We start from the raw sequence: 27,389 nt of genomic DNA on the forward strand, positions 1-27,389 counted from the left end.
AATCTGTTCAAGAAGACAACTAAAGGAAAGAGACTTGCTTACTCACTTACTGCTACCACTAAGCACTGCAACCACACAGGTGGTCATCAACCTGTCCTATATCAGTTACAGATGACATCTTTATGTTTTGCACGATTGTATTGTGATAATTATGGTAATTATTTTCTTTTTCCTTAAATATCTGTAAATTCTGTAAATCTTTTTAAAGGATAGAGTAAGGCACACTCGATGGGACACACCAGGACTCAAATGATTCCAGTTACTGAAAAGTATACTGTGAATTAAGATGTTTAGGAAAGAAATTTTAAGACAGTAAGCACGCCAGATTGTTAAACAAATTAAAACTTGAGTTAAAGATATTTTATTGTGTTCAAGTAGCTGTTTAAACAGGTTTAATTCATCAGAATAATATTAACTTTAACTGGATCAAATCCTAATTTCACTATGAGAAGTTATGTCTTAATCAATGAGACAGTAATGAACTGTCATCCCAACATTGCATAGGGAGATTTAGGATGCAAGGGTTCAATGGATTTTTTTTAATAAGGAAGTCGCCTGCCTGCTCTCAGAATGGAGAATAAATTTCGGATGCACGTCAGGAAATTGTGTACATTTCACTCTTGAGTTAAAGGAAATAAAAATATTGGCTAGAATGTGCAGTTTCTCCACGTGTGCTTTATGCAGGTGTCAACATGGAAAATCTCTTTTTTCCAGGACTAAGTTACCCTTTATGTGTATGTGCATACTTAATCACAGAGGATGCAGACTCCAGCCTGTTTTCACATCCTACAACCTATTCTCCACCACCCCCCCCCCCGACAAGTATAAATTGTGTCTTACAGGGTATTGAAAGAAAATACTTCAGGGTATTTGTTAGATACTATTTAAATAATTTCCTGCATTCCTTTACCTTTGATTTAGTTCTATTTAAAAAATGCATCAAATTCATTTAGAAACAGTCCAAACATTTTTTTCATTAGCGATGGTAATGTGTGTCCTGGAAAAGTCCGTTAAATACTCAGTTATTGAGAACCAAGTTAGCCATCTAATTTGAATTTAAAAGAGACACCATAGCCCTACAACTTAAAAAATTAGCTCCAATTTTAATATGACAAGTACAAACAGCACAGTAGAATTATAGGCATTACCTCACTTTACATAAAGGAGGCCATCTTAAAAATTTCATGCATTTTCTGATTAGCATATGCAATGTTAAAATAGTTAATTTTCTAAATGTTAACATTATATTGCACTTTTTCTTAATCTAAGTTATATGTTTCAACCAAGTCAAGTTAAAGCTAGAGGTAACAGGAACATAAATTATTTTGATTCTGGGGCTCCAGTACTAAAAATGTAGACATGCTCTACAAAAACAAAAAACTGTTGATGCTGGATATCTCAGACATCCCACCTCTCCCGGAACACCCGGGAATCTCTCGCCTATTAATAGTGGCTCCCTGATGCCCGCAAATTATATACAATATCACGGAAATCAATTTTGAGAGCGAGCGAGAGAAAAGCAAGAGAGAGCGCGAGAGCGACCACGAGAGAGCAAGCAAGCGAGAGCGAGAAAGTGAGAGCGTGAGTGAAAGCAAGCGAGAGCGCACGAGCCAGAGGGAGAGAGAGCGAGCAAGCAACAGCGCTTGAGAGCACGCAAGCGAGAGAGCGAAAGCGCGCCATGGCAGAGTGTTCCAAAAAAATATAAAACGTACGTCACCCCAGACTACACTAAAGTGTACCCCTGCCTAATAGAGGTCAAAATAATGACAGTGTTGCTCACTGCGCTGTTTGCAACAACGACTCTTCTATTGCCCATGGTGGGTTAAGACTGTAAAAGACATGTTGAGGTGAGTTTAACAGGTGTCATTTGTTCATTAGCATAGCTAACGTTATTTAAACTAGCTGGCTAGCTGCTAAGGAGCTACTCTATTGCAGACATCCCTCCTCTCCCGGAAGTCTCCCGCAAATTGATGATGTTACCCCCCTGAAATGAGTTTTTGCAGGGTGGGATGTCTGATATCTTAAAACAGAAAATACTGGAAATGCTAAGATAAGAAATAATTTTCTCAATCACAGATACCACCTGACCTGCTGAGTATTTCCAACAAGATACTCCATGTATTGTAATAATCAGGTTAATTTATGGAAACATTTAAATGTTAAGGATTATGCTTCAACATCTTTCTAACAAGGGCCAACCAGCTGATCAGTGGAGTTTTCCACAATGTAGACTTGGATAATTTCTCAGAGGTCAATTTAGAAATAACACAAAAAAAGTCATGTCAGGCAGGTTTTACTGGTTGTAACAGCCAAGAAAATGATGTGGACTATGACATTGTACAGAATACAAACATACTATAAATGCCAGCCCTCATTTTCGTTTGCCTTTTGTATCTGTTGTTTGGAAAACACTAGAAGCTGACATAAGGTTTTCTATGTACTGTCCAAGAACTTGATTTTCAGATTTCAGCTTCAGATTCTCTTCTTTCACAGCATCCACACGTGCAGACAGCTCTGAGAAAGCAAAGGAGAAATATTAAGGCTTAACAGCTGACTGGAATATAGAAACAATAAATTGTGGAATTGTTCTGCAGTATTTTAAATTGGTTCAGAAATAAACTTTGCCAATTCTACCCAGACAAGCACTGCTGACTACAAGCAAAGGCAATTAATTATTGTTTACATTTCAGCTAGATTGAGGGGCAGGAATAAAATGAAAGCAACACTAATGGTTCTCTGTCCAAAAATGGCTTCTCCTTACATGTCATTTCTCCACTGAGATTTCAGCCAATGGCATTGTGACACAGAAGGACAAGGATTGACAGCAATGCTTCTGAAACTGCTGTTTGGGCCATCATGTACATGCTGATCATCATGCACTACTTCACTGATCGCATTTCCCAGCATTAGGTCCATAGCCTTCTGTACCTCAGCAACTCTAGTTTTCATTTGGCCACTTCTTCATCCATCACCCCCTCAGGGAATGCATTTCAGATTCAAACCCCACCCTGGGGGAAAAGTTCTTCCTCAGATTCCTCTAAACCTTCCAGCCATTACCCGAAAACCCCACACCCTCTAGTTTTAGATAAGCCTGTAATGGGAGGTTGTAATTTTTCTTACGGTTTATCTACAGTTGCAAGAATAAGTTTGTGGACCCTTTGCAATTACCTAGTTCTCTGCATTAATTACTCATAAAATGTGGTCTGATCTTCAGTTAAGTCACAATAATACAGAAACACAACCTGCCTAAACTAATAACACAAACAATTGTACTTTTCATGTTTTTATTGAACACATTGTTTAATCGTTCAGTCCAGGCTGGAAAATGTATGTGAACCCTTGTATTTAATAACTTCTTCAGCAGCAATATCCTCCATCGAACATTTCCTATAGCTGCTCATCAGTTTTGCACAGGAGTGAGGAGGAATTTTAGACCATTCCTACATACAAAACTGTTTCAGTTCATCAATACTTCTGGGATACTTTGCATGAACAGTCCTCCTCAGGTCTTGCCACAGCATCTCAATTGGAATAAGTTCCGGACTCTGACTTGGCAATTCCAAAACACGAATTTTCTTCTTTTTAAAATCATTCTGTTGTTTATTTACTCTTGTTTCAGATCATTGTCTTGTTGATCATTCAAAGCTTCAGGTGATGGGCCACTACCCTGACATTCTCCTGTAAAATGGCTTGATACAATTTTGAATTCATCTTTCTCTCAACAATTACAAGCTGTCCAGGCCCAGAGGCAGCAAAGCAGCCCCAAACCATGATGCTCCTTTCACTATGCTTTACAATTGGGATGAAGTTTTTGTGTTGGTGTGCATTGCCCTTTCTTCCAAACATAACAGTGTGCATTTCTGCGAAAAAGTTCAACTTATGTCTCTTCTGTCCACCAAACACTGTCCCAGAAGTGTTGTAGAACATCCAGGTGGTCTTTTGCAAACTTGAGACATGCAGCAATGTTTTTTTGGACAGCAGTAGTTTCCTCTGTGATGTCCTTCCATGAACACCATTCTCGTTCGGTGTTTTTCTTATAGTGAACATACGAACAGAGATTTGAGAACTTGCTGAAGATTTCTGCAGGTCTTTTGCTGTTACCCTCTGGTTCTTTTTCACCACCTTCAGAATTGCACATTGGCATGATCTTTGCAAGATGCCCACTCCTAGGGAGAGTAGCAACAGTATTGTGTTTCCTCAGGTCTTTGGAAAGCTTTTGTAGCTTTTTCCAGCTTCAAGTATTGGTAAGGTCCTCTGAAAGTTGTTTTGATCGGGGCATGTCGCACATAAACAGATCTTTCTCGAGAACAGCAGGCTCTGTCAGTAATCTGACTTTGTGTGTATTTTTTTGTAATATATAGGGCAGGGCACCTCTACAACCCACACTTCCAATCTCATTAATGGGAACACCTGACTCCAACAGCTTTTGTAGACGGTATTACCCCAGAGGTTCACATGCCTTTTTTGAACCCAAACTGTGATTGTTTAGTGTACTCAGTATTGACGAGAAGTACAATTGTTTGTGTATTATTAGTTTAGACAGATTGTGTTAGTCAATCATTGTGACTTAGATGAAGATCAGACCATGTTTTATGCGTGATTAATGCAGAAAATCAGCTAATCGCAAAGGGTTCACAAACTTTTTCTTGCAACTGTACCCATGCTCCTCATAACTTCATACACTTCTATCAGTTCCCCCTCAGCCTTCTCTACACCAAGGAAAATAAACACAGCCTATCCAAACTCTCTCATAACCAAAATGCTCCATCCCAGACGTCTTCATGAACCTCCTCTGCACCTTTTCCAGTGCAGTTATGTTCTTCTACAGTGTGGCAACCAGAACTGTATGCACAACTCCAGATGCAACATAACTAATACGTTATAAAGTTGTACCATTGTATTCTATCTCCTTCTAATGAAGACATGCATCCCATATGGCTTCTTCAGCACCTTATCCACTTGTACTGCCACCATCTGGGATCGTTGGGCTTGAACAGATCTGAGGACAGTACGGTAGCATGGTGGTTAGCGCAATCACTTCACACTGCCAGTAATCACAAAGCGGAGTTCAATTCCTCCCACTGTCTTCAAGGAGCTTGTACGTTCCCTCTGTGATCGCATGGGTTTCCTCCCACGTTCCAAAGATGTACAGCTAGGGCTAGTGAGTTTTGGGTATGTGATTACCTCTAGCACAATCCTCAGTTTCTATTGGTTGTTGACACAAAATGTTACATTTCACCATATGTTTCAATGTTTTGATGTAACTATGACAAATAAAACTGATCTTTGGAAACCACAGTTCTCTGTTCAATACATTCTAAGACTCTGGCACATATTGGGTGAACCCTAAAGTATTATTGTATTTTCCCCAAAATGCAGCACCTCACACGTATCAGGATTAAATTCCATGTGGCGCTGCTCTGTTCCCCTTACCAAATGGATCAATATCATGCCATAGCCTACATGCAGCTACTCACATCTTATCAATGACACTACTATGTGTCATTTACCTGGTAACTTACTAATCATACCTCTTATACACATATCCAAATTATTAATGTACAAATAATAATTACTGCTACAGAAAGGGTCCCAGTACTGATCTTTTATAGTACCCCATCAGTCACAGGTTTCTACCTCAAATGCAACCCTCCAACACCACCCTTCTGTTTCCAAGTCAATTTGCCAACTTGCCCTGGAGTCCATGGGCTATAATCTTTTGAACCAATCTCCAATGTTGTTTCCAAAAAGGTCTTAATGAAGCCCATGCAGATTACTTTAAACTGCAATGTCATCCATTAATTGTGTTACACTTCTCTCATCTTTATTTCCCGTCACCATCACCTTTCCCTTCATTCCATCTGATTGTCCTCCGAAAGGTGTGGGGATTGTGGGAGAGGGGCAGAAAGCGGTAGAAGTTCATGGAAACTGCACACAAACCTAGAGATGGCAAAGTGGAAAAACACTTTATACTTAACATCAGTCCCGATGAAGGGTCTCGGCCCGGAACGTCGACCGTTTATTCCCATCTATAGATGCTGCCTGACCTGCTGAGCTCCTCTAGCACATTGTCTGTATTATTTTATATTCAAGGCTCCCATGGATTAAAGGCATATTCTTTAACCTATGGCATTCAGACAAAATTAATTTACCTTCTAAAGTATGTTGAAGCTCCAAAACTTGATTAATCAGCCGTGTCTTCTCTTCTAATTCTACTTGACTCTCGGGGTCAATTACTAACATCAAAAGATTACACAACTTTACAAATCAAAAATAGAAGGAAGCAAATAGGATTCAAAAAGATGACTGGCAAACACATCCAGTTACTTTAAAGATCAATGTTACCAGGTTGTCGCGTTCGTTCTTTTCACCACTCGTAATTATGAAGAGACCTATGGCTAATCGTTAGGATGTTTTCAAGAAGAAAGCCAAAACCTTATAATTGCCAAGGCTAGATACAGCTAATGACTGCAAATAGTAGTTGTGACTATAATCATCTGTACGGATGCTGGGATAGTGGGTGGTCTGAAATAAAACATTATATAAGGCAAACCCACATAAAATCCTCAGTAAAACAACTGCTCCGAAGAGAGCAAATCTGAAATTAAATACCATGTTAGGCTATCTCAAAAACACTTAAAAGTTTTCTCCTGAAGTTCTTTGGACCAATGATATGTTTCAATTGCTCACTGGATTTGAGAATCCCAATAATGTAGCACTTGGTGATACTCCCCCCAAGTCTTCGATTGGAGTACTGCACAGATACAACAGAAGCATACCCATGCAAGTTCAGTGAAGAGCTTTAAAAACCCAGTCTCTATCAAAGAGAAGTACCATCTAGCGGAGCAGTCATTGGAGCAGTCCGAGTCAGAGTAGTAAGACTTTGGCTCAACAAGGCTTCAGCGAGAATGGGCAGAGGCAAGTAAGTGAGTTCATTCCTTATTTTCTGAATCAACTCGAGAGAATAGGGGGCATGTCTTCTGGGGTAGGTGTGACCTGTACAAAAGGGACGGGTTGCACTTGAATCAGAGGCGGACCAATATTCTTGCAACACACACAAAAAATGCTGGTGAACACAGCAGGCTAGGCAGCATCTGTACCTCTTCCTATAGTCGACGTTTCGGGCCCAGACCCTTCTTCAGGACTAACTGAAAGAAGAGCTAGTAAGAGATTTGAAAGTGGGAGGGGGAGGGGGAGACCTGAAATGATAGGAGAGAAGACAGGAGGGGGAGGAATGGAGCTAAGAGCTGGAAGGTTGATTGGCAAAGGGGATACGAGGCTGGAGAAGGGAGAGGATCATGGGACGGGAGGCCTAGGTAGAAAGAAAGGGGAGAGGGAGCCCTCAGCTCCCCTCCTCCTTTCTTTCTCCCTAGGCCTCCCGTCCCATGATCCTTCTCCAGCCTCGCATCCCCTTTGCCAATCAATTTTCCAGCTCTTAGCTCCATCCCTCCCCCTCCCAAATCTCTTACTACCTCTTCTTTCAGTTAGTCCTGACGAAGGGTCTCGGCCCAAAACATCAACTGTACCTCTTCCTATAGATGCTGCCTGGCCTGCTGTGTTCACCAGCATTTTTTGTGTGTGTTGCTTGAATTTCCAGCATCTGATCTGCAGATTTCCTCATGTTTGCCAATATTCTTGCAGGCAGGTTTACTGGAGCTGTTGGGAGTGCTTAAATTAATATGACAGGAGGATGGGAACCAGTACGATAGAGCTGAGGATGAGCCAGCGGTTTAAAAGTAGATGGTGGGTGTAACATGAATGTAAGGAGGGCAAGCCGATTGACTGGATACATATGCAGACAGAGAAAAGAGTTAAATTGTACCACAGAGGCAAAATTCAAAAGGGTGAAGAAAGCAGGACTGAAGGTGCTGTATTTAAATGCGCATAGCATTTAGAATGAGGTGGACAAACTCGTGGCACAATTACAGATTGGTCAGTATGACATTGTGGGCATCACTGAGTCGTGGCTGAAAGAAGGCCATAGCTGGGGGCTTAACATCAAAGGATATACCTTGTATCGAAAAGACAGGCAGGAAGGCATAGGCGGTGGTGTGGCTCCGTTGGTAAGAGATGGAATTACATCTTTACAAAGAGGTGACAGAGGGTCAGAAAATGTTGAATCTTTGTGGATGGAGTTAAGAAACTGCAAAGGTAAAAAAAAAATCATGGGAATCATAAATAGGCCTCCATATAACAGCCAAGATGTAGGATTGAGATTGCAAAGGGAGCTGGAAAAAGTATGTATTTAGGGTATTGACAGAATTGTAATGTTCAATATTCAAGGGAATTAGGAAAATCAGGTTGGTGTCAGATCACAAGAGAGGGAATTTGTTGAATGCCTACAAGATGGCCTTTTTTAGAGCAGCTTGTGCTTGAACCTACTTGGGAAAAGGCCATCTTAGATTGGGTGTTGTGTAATAACCCAGATCTTATTAGGGAGCTTAACACAAAGGAGTCCTTAGGTAGTGATCATAATATGATTGAATTCATACTGTAATTTGAGAGGGAGAACTCACGTGTATCAGTATAGCAATGGAATAAAAGGGAATTACAGAGGCATGAGAGAGGAACTAACCCAGGTGGATTAGAGGAGAATACTGGCAGGGATGACAGCAGAGCAGAAGTGGCTGAAGTTTAAGGGAATAGTTCACAAAGCACAAGATAGATATGTCCGACAGAAGTTTTAAACTGGCGGAGTAGGCAACTGTGGCTGACAAGTGAAGCTAAGGCCTGCATAAAATCCAAGGAAAGAGTATATAAAGTGGCAATATGAGTGGGAAGTTGGATGATTGGGAAGCTTTTAAAATTCATCAAAAGGTAACAAAAAAAAAGCTACAAGGGAAAAAATGCAATATGAGGGCAAACTAACCAATAATATAAAGCAGAATTCTAATAGATTTTTCAGTTATATAAAGAGTAAAAGGGAGGTAGGAATTGATATTGGACCACTGGAAAGGGATGCAGGTGAGGTAGTAATGGGGGACAAAGAAATGGCAAATTAACTTAATGGGCACTTTGTATCAGTCTTCACTGTGGAAGACACTAGCAGCGTGCCAGAGGCCCCTGAGTGTCAGTGAGCAGGAGTGAGTGCCATTGATATTACAAAGGAAAAAGTACTAGGCAAACTCAAAAGGCCTTAAGGTGGAAAAGTCACCCGGACCAGATGGATTACATCCCAATCCTGAGAGAGGTTGCTGAAGAGATAACGGATGCATTGGTCATGATCTTTCAAGAATCCCTTGATTCTGGCATGGTCCTGGAGAACTGGAAAATTGCAAATGTCACTCCACTCTTTAAGAAGGGAGGAAGGCAAAAGAAAGGAAATTATAGGCCGGTTAGCCTAGCCTCAGTTGTTGGGGAAGTGTTGGGAATCTATTATTAAGGATGAGGTTTCGAGATATTTGGAGACTAATGATAAAATACGTCAAAGGCAGCATGGTTTCTGTAAATGGAAATCCTGCCTGACAAATCTGTTGGAGTTCTTCAAGGAAGTGACAAGCAGGGTGGACAAAGGAGAGGCAGTGGATGTCATTCAGGAATCCTCCCGCGAGACTCCCAGAAGGTTAATTTACAGGTCAAGTCTGTGGTAAGGGTAGCAAATGCAATGTTGGCATCTATTTCAAGGGGAATAGAATATAAAAGCAAGGAGATAATGCTGAGCCTTTATAAGACTGGCTGCACTTGGAGTATCGTCAACAGTTTTGGGCCCCATATCTCAAAAAGGATGTGTTATTATTGGAGAGAGTCCAGAGGAGGTTCACGAGGATAATTCTGGAAATGAAGGGGTTAACATGTGAGGAGCATTTGGCTGCTTTGGACCCGTACTCTCTGGAATTTAGAAGATTGTGGGGAGATCTCATTGAAACCTACTGAATATTGAAAGGACTAGATAAGGTTGATGTGGAGAGGATGTTTTAGAACAGAAGCAAGAAGAATTTTTTTTTTAGCCAGAGAGTAGTGAATCTGTGGAATGCTCTGCCACAGACTGTAGTGGAAATCAAGTCCATAGGTATATTTAAAGCGGAGGTCGATAGTGTCCTGATCAGTCAGGGCATCAAAGGATATGGCAAAAGACAGGTGTATGGGGTTGAATGGGATCTGGGATCAGCCAGATGGAATGGTGAAGCAGACTCGATGAGGTGAATGGCCTAATTTTGCTCTCATGCCTTATGGTCTAAGCACAAATGAACTATAAAATCTGCCGGAAGAAGAGAGCACAGAAATGTAGTCATTGACAGGTTTTCCTAAGAGCAAGGATAAAGCATCAATTTTTGTAGAAAGTTGTAAGCAGATAACCACTTTAGTTTCACATTTTAGCACAATTAAAGGCAAAATAATGTTTTATATTACAGCTGCATTGTTTTATTAACCCCCATTGCAAGATCTCTGGCAATAATGGCGTCACACATTTTCCACCACCATACATTGGACCTACACCCACCCAGTGGTCATGTTATGGTATTTTTCTATTAAAAAAGGTTACATAATAACTTAGAAACATGTTGAAAGACCACAATACTCAGTTTAAATAATTGCTAAAGTACTTTACACAGCATTGAAAATACACAAATATTACAGACTTTGTATTACATTCTTAAACCCCCTTTTTAACAATTGATTCAATTTCAAAAGCATAATTTTATCTGTGCAATGCCAAACATTTTATTTTCAGAATAAGAAATTTATAAAGTTGCAGTTGAAAAGTCTTGTACATATGTTCATGGCAACTAAAAGCTTACATTGGTAATAACGCCATCTGAAGTGGAATCTGGAGTAGGAAGTGAACATTCTCCCCACAGAAAGGAAAAGTGTGTCTCCTGTTCCTCACACCTTTTAACAGACAGTCCTAGAATAGCAGCAGCAGAAGCTGCAGCAGACTGTCTGTTGGCCTGCTCAATCAGGTGTAGCACAGAAACCACTGCTTTTCATTTCAATGTCTTTTTTTATATCCCATCCAAATGTTTAAAGAATTACTTCTCCCTAAGTACTCCAAATATTATTGATCAAAGGGAATAAAGCATCCAAAATCATAATGTTTCCAAATTATCAAATTGAGGTAATTTTAGTAGTATTTTGCAATTACCCTTGAATAAACTAAAGATGCCAAACAAAAGCCCAAAAAAAATTACCTTGTCTTCCCCAAAGCTCAAATGTCATTCAATTAATTTTTATCTTTTCTTCACCAGAAACACTACACTTCATGTATAACAAAAGTCCTTCCTTCAGAAGTAATCTGCAATCTGAAAAATTGGTACTTTTTAAATACATGGGAATTGTAGAGGATGAGGAAAAGTACTAAATCGTTAAGAGAAATTTACTGGGTTAAGTAGTTTTCAACATTCTTAAAAATGATTACGGAAAAAAAACAGGGCAAGGTTTGTCAGGTCTAGGAGGGTTCCTTGAAGCAATATATTCAAGCGTTAGGGCTGTACAGGACCTCTTATTAAGGAATGAGCCTAGCCGGGTGATTGTTGTTTCTGTGGTGGGGAGGGGAGCATTTAGGAGCTTAATCATAATTATGTAAATTTTAAGGTAATTACAGATAAAATTAAGACTGGTTCTCAGGTGAAAGTTAAGATTACTGAAAGGGTAACTACAATATTAGGCTGGGGAAGTAGATTGGGAGAGGCTGCTTGGCAAATCCACATCTGACAAGCAGGGATCTTTTAAAGGCTAGTTAGAGTCCATGACCAGCATATTCCTGTGAGGATAAAAGGCAAAATGGTGAGGTTTGGGCATCTTGGTTGACAAGCGATATTTGAAGTTTCATCAAAAAGATAAAAGGATATGTAAGGTTTAGAAATCTGAAATCAGACGAGGCTTTCAGGAATATAAGGTGGGAAAGAACTTAAAGAATTAGAAGAACTAAAAGGGGCCATGAAATGTTCTTAGCAAGAGGGATTAAGGAGAATCTTAAGGCATTTTATACTTTTATTGGGAGCAAGAGGGTAGCTAGAGAAAGGGTGCTTCCACAAATGGATAAAGGAGAGAATTCTTGTTTGAAAAAGAGGAAGTGGGTAAGGTCATTAATAAGTTCTTTACATCAGAATTCACCAAAGAAAAGGATATGGATTATTCTGACATTGGGGACGATACTCTGGGGTATCTGTATTAAGGAGGAGGTGTGCATAATGGGAAATATTAAGGTGGAATCTACCCGAGGATACTGAGAGGGGCAAGGGAGGAGTTAGAGTCATAGAACACTACAGCATAAAAATAGGCTCTTCAGCCCATCTAGTCCATGCCGATTGCTGGGGTTTGACATCCTTTTTGTCATAGGCAGTCACAAAAAACTGTAGAATAGACAATATTATTCCCTTGTTCAAGAACAAAAAGGACAAACCAGGAAATTATAGGCTAATGAGCCTTACATCAGTGGGAGTGAAATTACTCAACCAGTTTTAAGGATAGGATTTATTTGCATTTGGAAAAGCCTGGGCTTAAAGTCAGCTTAGCTTTGTGCAGGGAAGTTTCTCCTTCGCAAATTTATGAAAGTGACAAAGATTATTGATAAAGGTAGGGCAGTGGATGTTGTCTACATGTACTTTGGTAAAGCATTTGGCAAAGTCCCTCAGGATAAGTTGGTCCAGAAGATTAAGTCACATGAGATCTAAGGTGTTTTGGCAAACTTGGTCCAAAATTAGCTCAGTGATTGGAGGCAGAGGGCAGTCGTGGACTGTTGGTTTTCCAGATAGGAAGTCTGTAACCAGTGGTGTATCGGAGGGATTGGTGCAGGGGCCTTTGGTGTTCTTCATTATATGGATGAAAATGTTTGTGTTTGCTAAAGCAAATTAGCTGACAACATGAATATTGGTGGAGTTGTAGACAACAGAATGGTTGCCTAAGAATCCAGAGGGACCTAGATTAGCTGGAAAGTTTGGTGTAGCAATGTCAGATGGAATTTAATCTGGATAAATGTGAGGTAATGCATTTTAGGTCATCTATTACTGGCAGGACGCACATGTACAATACATGACAGAAACCTTAGGAGTGTTCATTCATAGAGCAATCCTGGAGTGAAAGTTCACAGGTCTCTGGAAAAGGTGATACACCAGTAGGAGTATTGAATATTGAGTTGGGATATCATGCTACAGCTGTACAAGACATTGTACAAGGCCAGTCTTGGAATACTGGGTATAGTTAAGGTCAACACACTACAGGAAAAAAACATGGTAGCACTAGGAAGACACCAGAAAAGGCTCACTGGGAAGTTGCTGGAATGGAGGGCTTTAGTTACAAAGAGAGATTGGATAGGGTGGCTGAAGGACAACAGAGGCTTATAAAATCTTAAGCTGCATGGACAGGTTAGATAATCAGTCTTTTTCCTCAGGGTGAGGGAGTGTAAAACTAGAGGACATAGGTTTCAGCTGAGAGAAAAAAAAAATTCTCAAAGAAGATCTGATGGGCAAGATTTTCTACACAGAGGGTAGTGGGTGAAAGGAACAAGCTACCAGAGGAGTGATAAATCTAGGCAAAAATCACAGTGCTCAAAAGGCTCTTTGGACAGGTACATGGGTAGGAAATGAATAGAAGGGTACAGGCCAAATGCAGTAGGTGGCAAGCTGCATTTTTAAAAGGAAGCAACAATGAAGAGGTTTAGGTCTTTGCAGTAGAATGCATGGCTGCTAGCAATAATGATTAAAACTAGAGTTACTCACAAAGCCAGAACTGAAGATGTGCCAGCAACCAATGGTTATGGAAACCATCAGATGGCCTAACTCCCTCATTGCCAGTCCCTGTTTAAAATATAGCGGGGAGCAGTGGATCTCAGATGGACTTCAAAAACTATATAAATCAGAACTCTAAGCAGAGCCACTGTGGGTGAGCAAACTTAAGGGAATGGGACTATGTACGAGTTAGGTTTGGCAGCAGATTTTAGAATGATTTCAAATTCTTGGAAGGCACAGCATGGGTAATTGGCCCAGAGTATGCTGGAAAAGTCAAGTCTAAAGATAAGCACAAGGGATGGATGAATAGCAAATGAACTGAAGTTGGACAGAGTCAGGCAACATAATGGAGTGAGAAGTAGGTGGTTTAAGTGAAGGATAGTCTGCAGCAGAGACAGAAACAGAAATAGCAGCAACAGCAAGTCATTCTGGCCTTTTGGGCCTGCTCTGCTCTTCAATACATCCATCTCATTATCACATTGCATTGCCTTCCTTTATTCCTACTATGTATAGAAATGTGTGCATCTCCTTAAATATACCTAGCATCTTCGCCTTTGCAGCCCCATGTGCTACCAAACTTCATGGGTTTACCACACTCTGAAAGCAAATTCTCTTCATCTCAGTCCTGAATGATCTCTCGTCACAATCTGAGTCAAGGGAACCACCTTCCTCGCATCCTGTCTATCTAGCCCGTCAGAATGTTATAGGCTGCAATTAGATGCCCTCTCACCCTTCTATCTCAATCAAATACAACCTTAATCAACCTAACATCTCCTCGGTCTGGTGAACTTTTGCTGCATTTTCTCTAGACTAAGTATATTCTTTCTCAGCTAAGAGGATCTAATGAGGCCCAATATAATTCAGCAAGACATTCTTGCTTGTCATTCTAATGGCTAACAGACCATTAGCCTTCTTAACTGCTAGTTATATCTGTTTGTTTGCTTTATGTGACTAATGTACACGAATATTCAAGCTTTTTTGTACATCAACAATTTTAAACCATTCCAGAGGAAGGGTCTTGACCCAAAGCTTCAAACGTCTATTTCTATTCACACGTACTACCAAACCTGCTGTGCTCCTCCATTTGTTTGATGTTTGCTCCAGATTCCAGCATTGCAGTATTGTATCATCATTAAATAATAACACTTCTCTGCGCTCCAAACAAAACAGACAACTCCACATTTGTTCATGTAACACTACATTCACCAAAGTATTGCCCACTCACTTCATCTGGCACTTTGCTGCATCCTCACAATTCACATTTTTGCCTCTTTGCACCCTCCTCACAATTCACAATCCCACTCAATTCACTGGCAAACTAGAAAATGTTACATTTTGTTTCTTCACCCAAAACACTGATATATTACGAATAGCTGAGGTCAAAGCACTGATTTTTTTCAGTACTCCACTAGTTACTGACCAGACCCTTAAAAACCACTCTATTTCATTACTCATTTCCTAACAACCAATTTGTAATGCTTGCCAATACTCCAATACCATACATTTTAATTTTACGCACATGGGATTTTAACAAAGGCTTTCTGAAAATCCCCATCAACTGGTTTGCCATCATCTATTCTAGCTCATCTTAACAGTCTGAACAGATACCACTTCACGAACTGACTGTCTCAGCTTTGAGGGGGAAGGTGGATTCAATTGCAAAGGAAGGACTTTTGTGTCTTTATTCAATGATTAAGGTTTTGAACATCACAATATTTAGTTGGAAATACCTGTCACTCATCTAACAGTGAAGGTTAACAAGTAATCTTATAATCTGGGCAAAACGGAGGGGTCAAGAAAGGTAATGGCACTGCTCATGTAAAGATGAAGAGAGATTTCTTCATTCGAAAGGGTCCAAACCTTTGGAAAGGGCAGCACAGTAGCATAGTGGTTCACACAACACTTTACAGTACCAATATGTTTCCTCCAGGTGCAGCACAGTAGCATAGTGGTTCACACAACACTTTACAGTACCAATAGGTTTCCTCCAGGTGCTCTGGTTTCCACCCAGTCTAAAGATGTACCAGTAGGTAGGTTAATTGGTCATTGTAAATTGTCCTGTGATTAGGCTGGGGTTAAATCGGGGGTTGTTAGGTGTTTGGCTCGAAGGGCTGGAAGGACCTATTCTGTGCTGTATCTCAATAAAATCTTTAAAAACTCAGTACTCTAAGTGAAGTTGAAGTAGAAGATCAACTGAGCAGTAACACAAGCTTTTGAAGGAATCTATGTCCTACTGTGTAACCTTTGTCTTAGAAACTACACGCGGGTCTTAGGCCACACTTCTCTCAACCAATGTCAAAAAAAAATAAATAAGCATTCACTTAACTTCCCATTTATCTAATTCAGTGAAGCACAAAGCTCCTTACTGTGTTGGGACAGAGATATCAGACAAAAAAATTTAAAAGATTCAACACCTGCAAAGATTAATGTCTAGTCAGGCACCAGGCTGAAGTCTTGGTGTCAGAAAAGTAGTACTTTGGCTCTGGATGCCAGAGTAACAGCTGATTTTGTAAGAATTCCCCCATCTCATCTTTCCCTGCGAGAAATAAAATGGGAACAGGAAATTCCTTACCTGAAAGATAATTACAAGATGGTAGATTACATTTAGTAACAAGTCATTGTAGATTTGACATACCTTCCATATCAGCATTCATCACAAGCAGCTCACTGTCAATATTTGAATCAGAGATTGTTGATCTAGAATCTCCTAAAAGGAAATATAAAGCTAAAGTTTACTTTATGGACATTAAAAATACCGGTGAAGAATCTCACATAAGCTTATCTGAATCATCAACCAGTGCCCCCCATATCAATGGCTATTACCACCAGGATGTGCAAGGGACCATTTGCAGCTTCTGTCCAAGTTGCAGACTTTGAAAATATATTGATGTTCCTTCATCCTTTCCCTGTACAAATCCTGGAGCTTCTTATCCATCAGTATTTCTATACCAGAAAGACTGCAGAGGTTCAGGATGGTAGGTCAACACCATCTTTTCTAAGACAATCAATTGCTAGTAATAAATGTTAGCTTCCCCCTCCCCAAATTATGTTTGGATCCAAAAAAATGAAAAAGTGAAAAATGAGCGAGGGTATGACCCTCAAAAGTCATACGGAGGAGAAATATCCCAGGTTTAATCTCCAGCTTCTGTTGAATTAACAAATTTTAGCACCAAATAGTAGTGGGAATGTTGTTACTCAGTGTCAGTTGGAACAGCAATTAAATTCAACACCTTTGGTTCGGAAGGGGAAAGATTGAACAATAATCCTTACTCCTGATCACAATCCAATAACTTCTCCTAGAAACCATACAAGTTTAGAGATATCAGGTGATGACAGGATGATTCAGTAGTGATGCACTAGTAATGTCAAAAAGCCTCTCAACACCATATCCAAACTGTGAGGAATACCAGCTGAAGAGGTGGCGGCTCAATTAAACAGAGGGCTAGACCCTTCTCAAAGAAACCAGATTCAAACCCAACACTTTACATCATAAGGAGAATACTTCGGATGAATTTGCAAGAGTGGTATGTGGTCGGTATTGTTTATTTATTCTGTCCCCAATTAAAATGTTAACTCTTTCCATAGATGCTGCCTGCTTTCTGGCATTTTCTGTTTTTATTTCAAATTTCCAGGACCTGCAGTTATTTTGAATTTCAACTCAATAATATTGTTCGGGAGAAAAGAAAATACATTTCATTATGCAGAAGTAGTACAGTTTAAAAATACCACTGCAAAACTAGTACAATTATTCAAAAGGGCAGTATCTATTTACCATAATCAACCCAAAATGTTAATTTTGCCCAAAATTTGAATTAGCTTGAATCAGTATTGGTTAATTTAGCCAATTAAGTCACATTTCCAGATATTGATGGCAATCTGAATTAAAACAGATAATGTTAGAAATACTCGGCATATCAAGTGGTACCTGTGGAAAGAGACACAGAGTTAACATTAAAATTCATTCTGATGTGCCAACTATTTTAGCAACTTCTGTTTTATTTATTTTGCTGAGAAACTGACCACCACTCTCATCCTTCAAAATTTATCTCATCCAACACCTCTTCATCCATGAAGAAAATAATTTGTGCCAACTGCTCCACAAGAAGTTGGTTGAGAATTTAAAAATAAATAATCAGAGATATAAGATGTCTCTCTGCCACACAAGATTTCAGATACTTAGGGGAAAATAACTGCACAGAAGGACGTACTAGAAAGTAACACACACAAAATGCTGGAGGAACTCAGCAGGCCAGGCAGCATCTATGGAAAAGAATAAACAATCAATGTTACTGGCCAAGACTCTTCATCGGGACTCTGATCTTGATGAAGGGCGTTTGGCCTCAAACACTGACTCTTTATTCCTTTCCATAGATGCTGCCCGATTTGCTGAGCTCCACCAGCACTTTGAGAAGATATGGAACAAACTGCTTCAAAGAGCAAGTGTGTTTGGGATGCCGGGGAGGGGCATGGAATGCAGGTGGTATGGGAATTTTTAAAGCAAAAAATTTAGTCAATTTGGACATACAAGGGAGGAAGCAAGGAAGGCTTCTTATATTTTTTAAATGAGTGCTTTGCTGAGCAGTTATGTTTTTCCAACAGGAACCACCCACAGGCAGATTACTGGTCTTGTCAAATAAGTGCAACATTCAGCTACATCAGACATTTGACTGGAATTTCTATAAGACACAGGAGCCGAATTAGAGGCCCATCTTGTCTGTTCCATTATTCCATCACAGCTAATTTATTATCCTTATTACCCTACAAGTCTATTCTCCTGCCTTCTCCCTGTAATCTTTGATGCCCTTACTAATCAAGAACCGATCAAACTCCGCTTTAAATACAGCAAGTCGCTGGCCTTTATAGCACCTGTGGCAAATAATTCCTCAGATTCACCACCCTCTGGTCATAGACTCCCCTAGAATGGGAAGCATTTTCTCCACATACACTCTATCTAAGCTTTTCAATAACATCCCCCACCCCACCCTGAAGCACCTTCAATTACTCCAAAAGACTGAGGTTTGGTAAAATACTGAAAGGCTTTTATTCGCTGTACAATACGACCTCCACAGTGAGTATCTGCCCCCGGACTGAGGGGGAGGGGCAAGACGAACACCTTTATACAGGACTCTGTAGAGCCACGGGGCAGTCAGCAGAGGGGTGTGTCCAGACAGGTAACCGAGTTACAACATATATACATGGTTTACCACATTCACCCCTCCTTTTTTTTAAAAAGAGTCCCGTGGGGTGAAGTGACTGACAATATTTACAAGAAGTATATTTACAGGTTAAGTCCATCAGGCGGTCGAGTCCGTCGCTGTGATCTACGTAGCACCGGCGATGGCGGTTGTGCTGACTCCGGCCTGACTTCAGGTGCCAGCACATTAGGCGTCGGTAATCCCTCGTGCGTGTGCGTCGCGCCCGGTATGGGAGTGTCGTGTGGTGTCTGTGTAGGGTTTGCGGTGCACGGTGTCTCATAGGTACATACATTGATGGGCACGGGGTCAATAGTCACCACGGAGTGTTCAGGGTAGGGGCCCGGAGCTCCTGCGGGCGCCAGGTCGCGGATGGAGACCGTGTCCTCCCGCCCATCAGGTAAAACCACGTAGGCATACGGGGGGTTCGCATGAAGTAAGTGAACCCTCTCGACTATCAGGGAGTATTTATTGCTCCTCGCATGTTTCCGGAGCAGCACTGGCCCCAGGGACGTCAGCCAAGATGGTAGGGTGGTTCCAGTGGTCGATTTTCTGGGAAAAGAAAAGAGCCGCTCATGAGGGGTGGCATTGGTGGCCTTGCATAACAGGGAGCGGATGGAGTGGAGTGCCTCGGGAAGGACCACCTGCCAGCGGGAGACCGCAGTCCCTTTGACCTGAGGGCTAAGAGTGTGGCTTTCCACACTGTGTCATTCTCCTTCTCTACCTGTCCATTCCCCCGGGGATTATAGCTCGTGGTCCTACTAGTTGCAGTTCCCCTAGCCAGTAGGTATTGGCCCAGCTCGTCACTCATAAACGAGGACCCTCTGTCACTGTGGATATAGCATGGGTATCCGAACAGAGTGAAGAGCTTGCGCAGGGCTTTTATAACTGACGTGGTAGTGGTGTCGGGGCAGGGGATGGCGAAGGGGAACCGTGAGTACTCGTCAATTACGTTAAGAAAGTACACATTGCGGTTGGTGGAGGGAAGGGGGCCCTTAAATTCAACACTCAGTCGCTCAAAGGGGCGGGTGGCCTTGATGAGTGGTGCCTTTTCGGGTCGGTAGAAGTGCGGTTTGCACTCTGCGCAGACTTGGCAGTCCCTGGTCATCATCCTGATCTCCTCAAGGGAGTAAGGCAGGCTCCGGGCTTTCACGAAGTGGAAAAGCCGGGTGACTCCCGGGTGGCAAAGGTCTACATGTAGGGCGTATAGCCGGTCGATCTGCGCGCTGGCGCATGTTCCCCGGGATAGGGCATCGGAGGGCTCGTTGAGCTTCCCAGCCCTGTACATGATGTCATAGTTGTGGGTGGAGAGTTCGATTCTCCACCTCAGAATTTTATCATTTTTGATTTTGCTCCGCTGCTGATTATTAAACATGAATGCGACTGAGCGCTGGTCAGTTAGCAGGGTGAACCTTTTGCCGGCAAGATAGTGCCTCCAGTGCCTTATAGCTTCCACTATGGCCTGGGCCTCTTTCTCTACTGCAGAGTGCCAAATTTCAGGGCCTGTTCCATGTTTTAAAACATACAGCAAATAAAATTGAAGCACCTTCAATTACTCCAAAAGACTGAGGTTTGGTAAAATACTGAAAGGCTTTTATTCGCTGTACAATACGACCTCCACAGTGAGTGTCTGCCCCCGGACTGAGGGGGAGGGGCAAGACGAACACCTTTATACAGGAGCCACAGGGGCAGTCAGCAGAGGGGTGTGTCCAGACAGGTAACCGAGTTACAACATATATACATGGTTTGCCACACACCCCCCACCATTCTTCTAAACTCCAGCGAGTACAGGCCCAGAGTCATCAAACACTCAATCACACAAGCCATGGCAGAGGCACAAGTGAATTGATGGAAAGGGTAATGGGATGGATGAAATAGTCAATAACTGAAGCCCTCGGCTGGACATCAGGACTTCAGACATTCCTACATTTCTGCTGCTAACAACTTCACTGGGGAAAATGAATGTACTGTACCAACTTCCACCCGTCTCCTACCATTCCTTGCAACAGTATCAATTGTTGAGTAAGCCGCTACTCCACGTGAGCGTGGTTACTTTTAAATCCTCAAAGTTAGCACGCCCATTCCTATCCACATGTTTTCCAAGAGTAACACTTCTGACTTACCTCTGCCTTAGCTGGGATCTATAAACAGGAGGGTGGCACCTTGGGCCTTATGACTCAGCTTCTCTCCAATAACAAGTTTCAATAAATATGAAGCACTTTGACCTAGAAATTCATCCGCTCTTCCCCACCCCACCCCCAAATCGAGTGCAGAATGTGTTGGCTTGGAACTCGCTCACATTATGTCCATTTAGAAAGATCATATTGAATATCCAGAAGAGACAGTCTGTTAGACACCACGGTGAGCCACAAGCTGACACATGACTCACATCAGCAACAGAAGATTGAATTAATCCTGCAGTAGAAAGTTGTGACCTTGTTCTCAATGGTTAGAGCACTACTGGCATATATGCTGATGAATATACCCCTGATTACTGACTTGATAAACATAAAGCTGCAGAGACAATGTTCCTTGGAAACAGAGATGAAATCACATATCTCTGCAAACTCAATAGGGATAAGGTCTTTAGAGTCGTAGTCATAGAAAAGTACAGCACAGGAACAGGCCTTTCTACCCATCTAGTCCATGCTGAACCATTTAAACTGCCTACTCCCATCCACCTGCACTGGGACCATAGCCCTCCAACCCATGTAGCTATCCAAATTTAACTTAAACATTGTAATCGAGCTTGCGTGCACCACTTTCACTAGCAGCTCGCTCCACACTCTCAAGATCCTGAGTTAAAAAGTTTCCCCTCGTGTTCCCCTTAAACCTTTCACCCTTAACCCATGACCTATAGTGGTAGTTCCACCCAACCTCAGTGGAAAAAGCTGCTTGCACTCACCCTCTCTATACACCTTTTAATTTTGTATACCGCCATCAAATCTCCCCTCAATCTTCCATATTCCTAGGAATAAAGTCCGACACAAGTAAATCGGTACCTCAACCTCTCAGATCACCAATCTTGCCTTATTTGTTTGTGCTATCCAGCTTGAAGTTCCCTTTCAAAGCCATGGAAGAATCCACGGTGAACAAGTAAAAAACATTAATATTTCAAAGTAGTAGAGTGAAATAGGATGGTGCAGTGGCACAGCCTGCAGAACTGATGCCTCACAGCAGCACACACCCATCTTCAATCCTGACCTCAGGTGCTACCTGTGCAGAGTTTTCACATTTTCCTTTTGGGTTTCCTCTGGGTACTCCCACTCCCACATCCTAAAGACATGCTGATGGGTGGGTACATTGGCCCTTAGAGTGATTGATGGAGGAGAACTGATGAGAAGGTAGGGAGAATGAAGAAATAAGATCAGTATGGGATTTGAATAAATGGTTCTTTGATGGTCAGCACAGAAGGGCTCGTTTCCCTGCTGGGTTTCTGCATGAAGCCACCCTGAGCACTTCAGGTCGCACAGAGAACACTTCCAGGAAAGATCCAACATGGCTGCCAGCCTTTCACATTTTCAGCAACACACACAAAATGCTCAAGGAACTCAACAAGTCAGGCTGAATCTATAGAGGGGAATAAACAATTGACACTTCAAGACCCGGGAAAGGAAGGGGGCAGAAAGCCAGAGTAAGTAGGTGGGGGGAGGGAGGGGAAGGAGTACAAGCTGACAGGTGATGAGACCGAGTGAGGGAGAAGGTAGGTGGCTGAGGTAGCGGATGAAGTAAGCTGGGAGAGGATAGGTGGAAGAGATAAAGGGATAAAGAAGGAGGAATCTGATAGGAGAGACCAGTGGACAATGGAAGAAAGGAAGGAGAGAAACCAAAGAGAGGTAGTGGGCCGGTGAGGAAAAGGGTAAGAGAGTAAACAGAATGGGGAATGGAAAAAGAGAGAGGCAGGGAGGGGGAAGAAATTACTGAAAGTTGTAGATTTCAATGTTTATGCCATCAGACTGGAGGCCACCCATACTGAATATGAGGTGTTGCTCCTCCAAACTGAGTGAACTCATTCACAGCAGTAGAGGAGGCTGTGGATAGATATGTCAGAATGGGAATGTAAGTCAAATTGAAGTGGGTTGCCAATGGCAGATCCTACAGAAAGAGTGAAGGTGATCAACAAATCAGCGCCCCACTGGTGTAGAGAAGACCATACCAGAAGCACTGGATGCAACAGGTGACCCCGACAGCCTTACAGGTAAAGTGTCGCCTCACCTAGAAGGACTGTTTCAGGCCTCAAATAGTGGTGGAGGAGGATGGGTAGGGGCAAGAGTAGCACTTGCCACGTTTGTGGAGATAATGTCAGGAGGGAGATCAGTGGGGAGGGAGGACTAGACAAGGGTATCATGTAGATATCAATCCCTTCAGAAAGCAAGGTGGGTAGTGTGTAGAGACAGGAGTGTTTTGTGGTGTGATCCTGCTGAAGATGGCAGAAATTACAGAGAACGATATGCTGGTGCTAGATACGGAGGCTCGTGGGGTGGTGGTTCAGGATAAGCGGAATCCTATCCCTGTTATGATAACAGGAGGATGGGATGAGGGCAAATGTGTGGGAAATGGAGGAGATACCGGTGAGGGCAGCATCGATGATGGTGGAAGGGAAACCCTGTTCTTTTGGTAGGAAAAAAAAGGACATCTAAGATGTTCTACAATAGAAAGCTTCAGCCTGAGAATGGTTGTGGAGGAGACAAGAGGAACTTAGAGAATGGAATAGCATGTTTACAAGTTACAGGAAGCTGTATAGTCAAGATAACTGAAAATCAGCAGGTTTGTAAAAGATATCAGTGGATACTCTGTCTCCAGAGATGGAGACAGAAATTAAGGGGGGAGAAGCATCAGAGATGGGTCAAGTCAATTTAAAGTCAAGAAGGACATTGGAGGCAAAGTTGATGAAAATGATTGTGTCTTTGCTTTGCGTTACAGTCTTGTTTTTGCAATTATTTTTGTCTCTCTCTCGCTTCACTTTCCGGTATAATTGATACCTAATTTGTGTTCTGTGTGTTCTCTGTACTTTCGTGCCTGTGATGTTACTAAAAGCAGTTTTTTTATTGTATCCGCACCTGACCGTATTTGTGCGTGACATTAAACTTGAGCCAGGAAAATACACTTGGAGTACTGTGTACCGTTTCAATTACCCTGTCATAGAAAAGACATTATCAAGCTGGAGAGGGTGTAGAGAAATTTGTAAGGATGTTGCCTGGATGAGAGGTTCGGAGTTATAAGGGGAGGTTGGCCACGTTGGATCTTTATTTGCTGGAGTATGAGAGGTGACCTCAGAGTTTATCAAAATCAGAGGTACGAATAAGGTGAATGGTCGTAGTCTTCTCCCCAGGGTTTGGGAATCTAAAACTAGAGGGCACAAATACAAAATAGAGAGCAGAGATTTTAAAAAAGGTCCACGTAGTAACTTCTTTACACAGAGGGTTGTGAGTACTTGAAATAAACCGTGAGAGGAAGAGAACAAGGCAGGTAGAACCACAACATTAAAGAGGCATTTGGACAGGTACATGGAGGGGTTATGGGCTGAATGTGGGCTATTTGGATTAGCAGGGAGGATGCGTGGTTGGCATGGAAGAGCTGGGCCAAAGAGCCTGTTTTCATGCTCTCTACTCTATGTCTCTACACCAGGAGAATTTCCAGCGCAAATGCCCTGTCCAATTTCACAAAAGATGCACCAATTGTGCACAATGTTAAATGAATTTCCATCACATCCCGCTGAAGGAAGCTACTCTGAAATCCAAATCCTAGCTGTGCAAATCAAAATTCAAAATCCCGATGAAGGGTATCGGCCTGAAACGTCGACTGTACTCTTTTCCATAGATGCTGTCTGGCCTGCTGAGTTCCTCCAGCATTGTGTGTGTTGCTTGGATTCCCAGCATCTGCAAAATACACTGTGACTGCTGTCGAGGGCTTTAAACCTGACACATTAACATGGTTTGGTGAATAGAAATTGAGCACAGAGGGAGACACACAGTAGCTAGTTTTTAAGCAGTCACTGGTCAGAGTCTCTGGCGGGTCGTGCATTCTCGTTTGCCACGTCTCCCGGGTGCTTTGCCTCTTTGGGGTTTCTCCCTTCGGTCCGAGGAAGGCTGGAGAAGGCTGGGGCAGGCCTTCCCTGAGCATTAAACTGCGGGTCGGAACAGGGAAGGCCTACGCCTACCGAAAACTCACTCCCTGTTTGGGTTCGCCGACCCGACGCCTCCCCACCCAGTACTCACCTGCCTGCGCCGGCCAGCCGCCGTCCGTGGATCGGTGTACAGTATCCGGACGGAAAAAAAACAAGGGGCTCCAGGCAGCTTTCAGACAGAGGAGATTGAAAGAACTGCCATGAACAAGGCGGCCACCAGAGGGAGAGCCGCCCCAACAGGAAGATGGCGAGAGGCCGGCGCTGCCACTCATCATCCGGCCGCGGGAAGGCTTCCTGTCCGTCCGACCAGCCAGCACAACCTTCTTCCACCGGTTAAAATCCACCACAATTAAAACAAGACAGTGTCAACAAATTCAAAATCTGCCTTTCTTTACTTCTTTAGTGTTAATTCATTGAAAGCCACTTCAAGCAAAAGAGAAACATCGCAATAATTTGCAAACCATCTACTTTGATCTCAAGTTCTTTGACTTAAAAACTTAACTTTAAGAAGCAAGTTGATTCAAACCAATTTTAGTTGGAAACCAAGGTAAAACAGATGTTTTGCCACGTCACCATAGTGCCACGCTGAGAAACCTTATTTCATACAGTTTGACTGTTTCCAAACAAATAATATTTCACCCATCTCTTCAATTGCAAAAAGGCTCAAATGTAATCGAACACTTTTACCAAAGAAGAACTGAAAACAGTAATAAAGCTACGACATCAATGACACGATCGTATTAAGATCCGACAGAACTTGTGAATGTGAGTTTATACAAAGAGTAAGCGTACTTTCCGCCCCGAAGGAGCTGCACATCTTTTCTTTGTATTTTTTTCTTATGTATACACATTTGATCTTTTCTCTTCTGCTTATCTGAAGAATGGTTCGCCACGCCGAATCCATCCACCATCCTAATTCCAAATCATTAAGTCCTGGGTGCGGACGAAGTTCAATCAATCTGCTTTGGGAGTAACTGCATACGATACCAAAACTTATTAATTTCCTTTGTACTTCGAGTTGCCAGTTATCTATTAACTAGATTTTACCTGAATCATCGGCTAGAGAAATGGTCGTGAAGGTGCCGTCCTCTTCTGGAATTTCAGCTTGATCCATATTCTTCCCAAGCAAACAGCGATCAAGTTCCTAACCATCAAAAGAGAGCTGGAAGATCTGTTGGTTCAAGTTCATCTGAATCGGATGCTCAGCAATGAATAATTGAAACAGTACCTGGTACTTTGACACCTGATCTTCAGCTCGCCGGAAAACTAGTTAAAGGTTAGAGTTTACAACTAGTGGCTTAAAAAAACCATAAACATTTGGTTTCCTTTAGCTTTCGCTCGTCTGTCATCAAATTGGACCATAATTAGTACAAGTACAGTAATCTAAAATTCACTTCACTCAAGTGCCCTTTTGAACGGCTTGTTTCATTCTGAAACTGATTTTATGTAAATAAAAACAATATTAAAAGCCAACATAAATGGTAAAAATGTACATTTACAGTAGACAAAAAACATACATTTAAATAGTAATTGCCTACCCAATCTTGTGTCTTGTGAATCCTATTCAGCGGCTACTTTATTGGGTACATCTGCTCATTAATGCAAACATCTAATCAGCCAATCATGTGGCAGCAACTCAGTGCATAAAAGCATGCAGACATGGTCAAGAGGTTTACACTAGATGTCAGAATGGGAAGAGGTGTGAGATAAATGATTTTGATCATGGAATAATTGTTGGTTCCATACAGAGTTATCTGAGTATCTCAGAAACTGCTGACCTCCTGGGATTTTCACACAAAGTAGTCCCCAGAGTTTACAGAGAGTAGTATGAAAGACAACAAAAACAATCCAGCAAGTGGCAGTTCTGTGGGTAATAACACCTTGTTAACGAGAGAGTTCAGAGGAGAATGGCCAGACTGGTTCAAGCTGACAGGAAGGCAACAGTAACTCAAATAACTACATGTTGCAACAGTGGTGTGCTGAAGAGCATCTCGGATCGAAGAGCTTCTGTCGAAACTTGAAGTGGATGGGCTACGGCAGTGGAAGATCTTGAATATACACTCAGTGGCCATTTTATTAGGTAAAGGAGGTACCTAATAAGGTGGCCACCGAGTCTATAGTAAAAGAAAAGCCCACTCCCCTTGTTTTCATTTCCGGCTCTGACTAGTCTACCCAGGGTCTCTCACCCTTTACTTCACTGTTCCTGGGATATCAACAAGCAAAGAAAATAGATTATTGTGCGATAAAAGGAAAAGTTGTGACAGACTTTACTTCAAGCCTTGAGAAAATCTGCCAAACAGAGCTCAATAGGAAAAATATAACAAAGTCAACAAACAGTTTTGATGAACACAAATTAATGTATTCTTTTGAGTTCCTTGTGGTAATACAAGGCCAGAAGGTTAA

General features: G+C 41.9%; 1 protein-coding gene across 3 annotated transcripts; it reads right to left on the reverse strand.

The window, feature by feature from the left end:
- Positions 1–898: 898 nt before the first annotated feature.
- Positions 899–26,230, reverse strand: LOC134345639 (short coiled-coil protein B-like). 3 transcript variants are annotated; one of them, XM_063046635.1, is made up of 4 exons: positions 25,779–25,953; positions 16,303–16,374; positions 6,153–6,236; positions 899–2,514 (listed from the first exon to the last, which is right to left on the reverse strand). In XM_063046635.1, exons 1-4 carry the CDS (start codon positions 25,888–25,890, stop codon positions 2,372–2,374), a joined length of 411 nt encoding a protein of 136 aa, XP_062902705.1. In that variant the 5' UTR covers positions 25,891–25,953; the 3' UTR covers positions 899–2,371. The 3 variants fall into 3 exon arrangements, with proteins under 3 accessions (XP_062902705.1, XP_062902706.1, XP_062902704.1); XM_063046636.1 differs by lacking the exon at positions 25,779–25,953 and adding an exon at positions 26,034–26,230 and having other exon boundaries at positions 901–2,514; XM_063046634.1 differs by lacking the exon at positions 25,779–25,953 and adding an exon at positions 25,078–25,284 and having other exon boundaries at positions 903–2,514.
- Positions 26,231–27,389: the final 1,159 nt, after the last annotated feature.

The sequence above is a fragment of the Mobula hypostoma genome, chromosome 4 (assembly GCF_963921235.1).
Source record: "Mobula hypostoma chromosome 4, sMobHyp1.1, whole genome shotgun sequence".
Classification (NCBI taxonomy): Eukaryota; Metazoa; Chordata; class Chondrichthyes; order Myliobatiformes; family Myliobatidae; genus Mobula; species Mobula hypostoma.

Excerpts from the sequence above, each read along its gene's own strand:
- LOC134345639 (XM_063046634.1), bottom strand. The coding sequence starts at position 25,261 with ATGATGAGTGGCAGCGCCGGCCTCTCGCCATCTTCCTGTTGGGGCGGC. Across the intron at positions 6,237-16,302 it reads GATGAATGCTGATATGGAAG|TAATTGACCCCGAGAGTCAA; the intron begins GTATGTCAAATC and ends TTTTGATGTTAG. Across the intron at positions 2,515-6,152 it reads GCTTCAACATACTTTAGAAG|AGCTGTCTGCACGTGTGGAT; the intron begins GTAAATTAATTT and ends TTGCTTTCTCAG.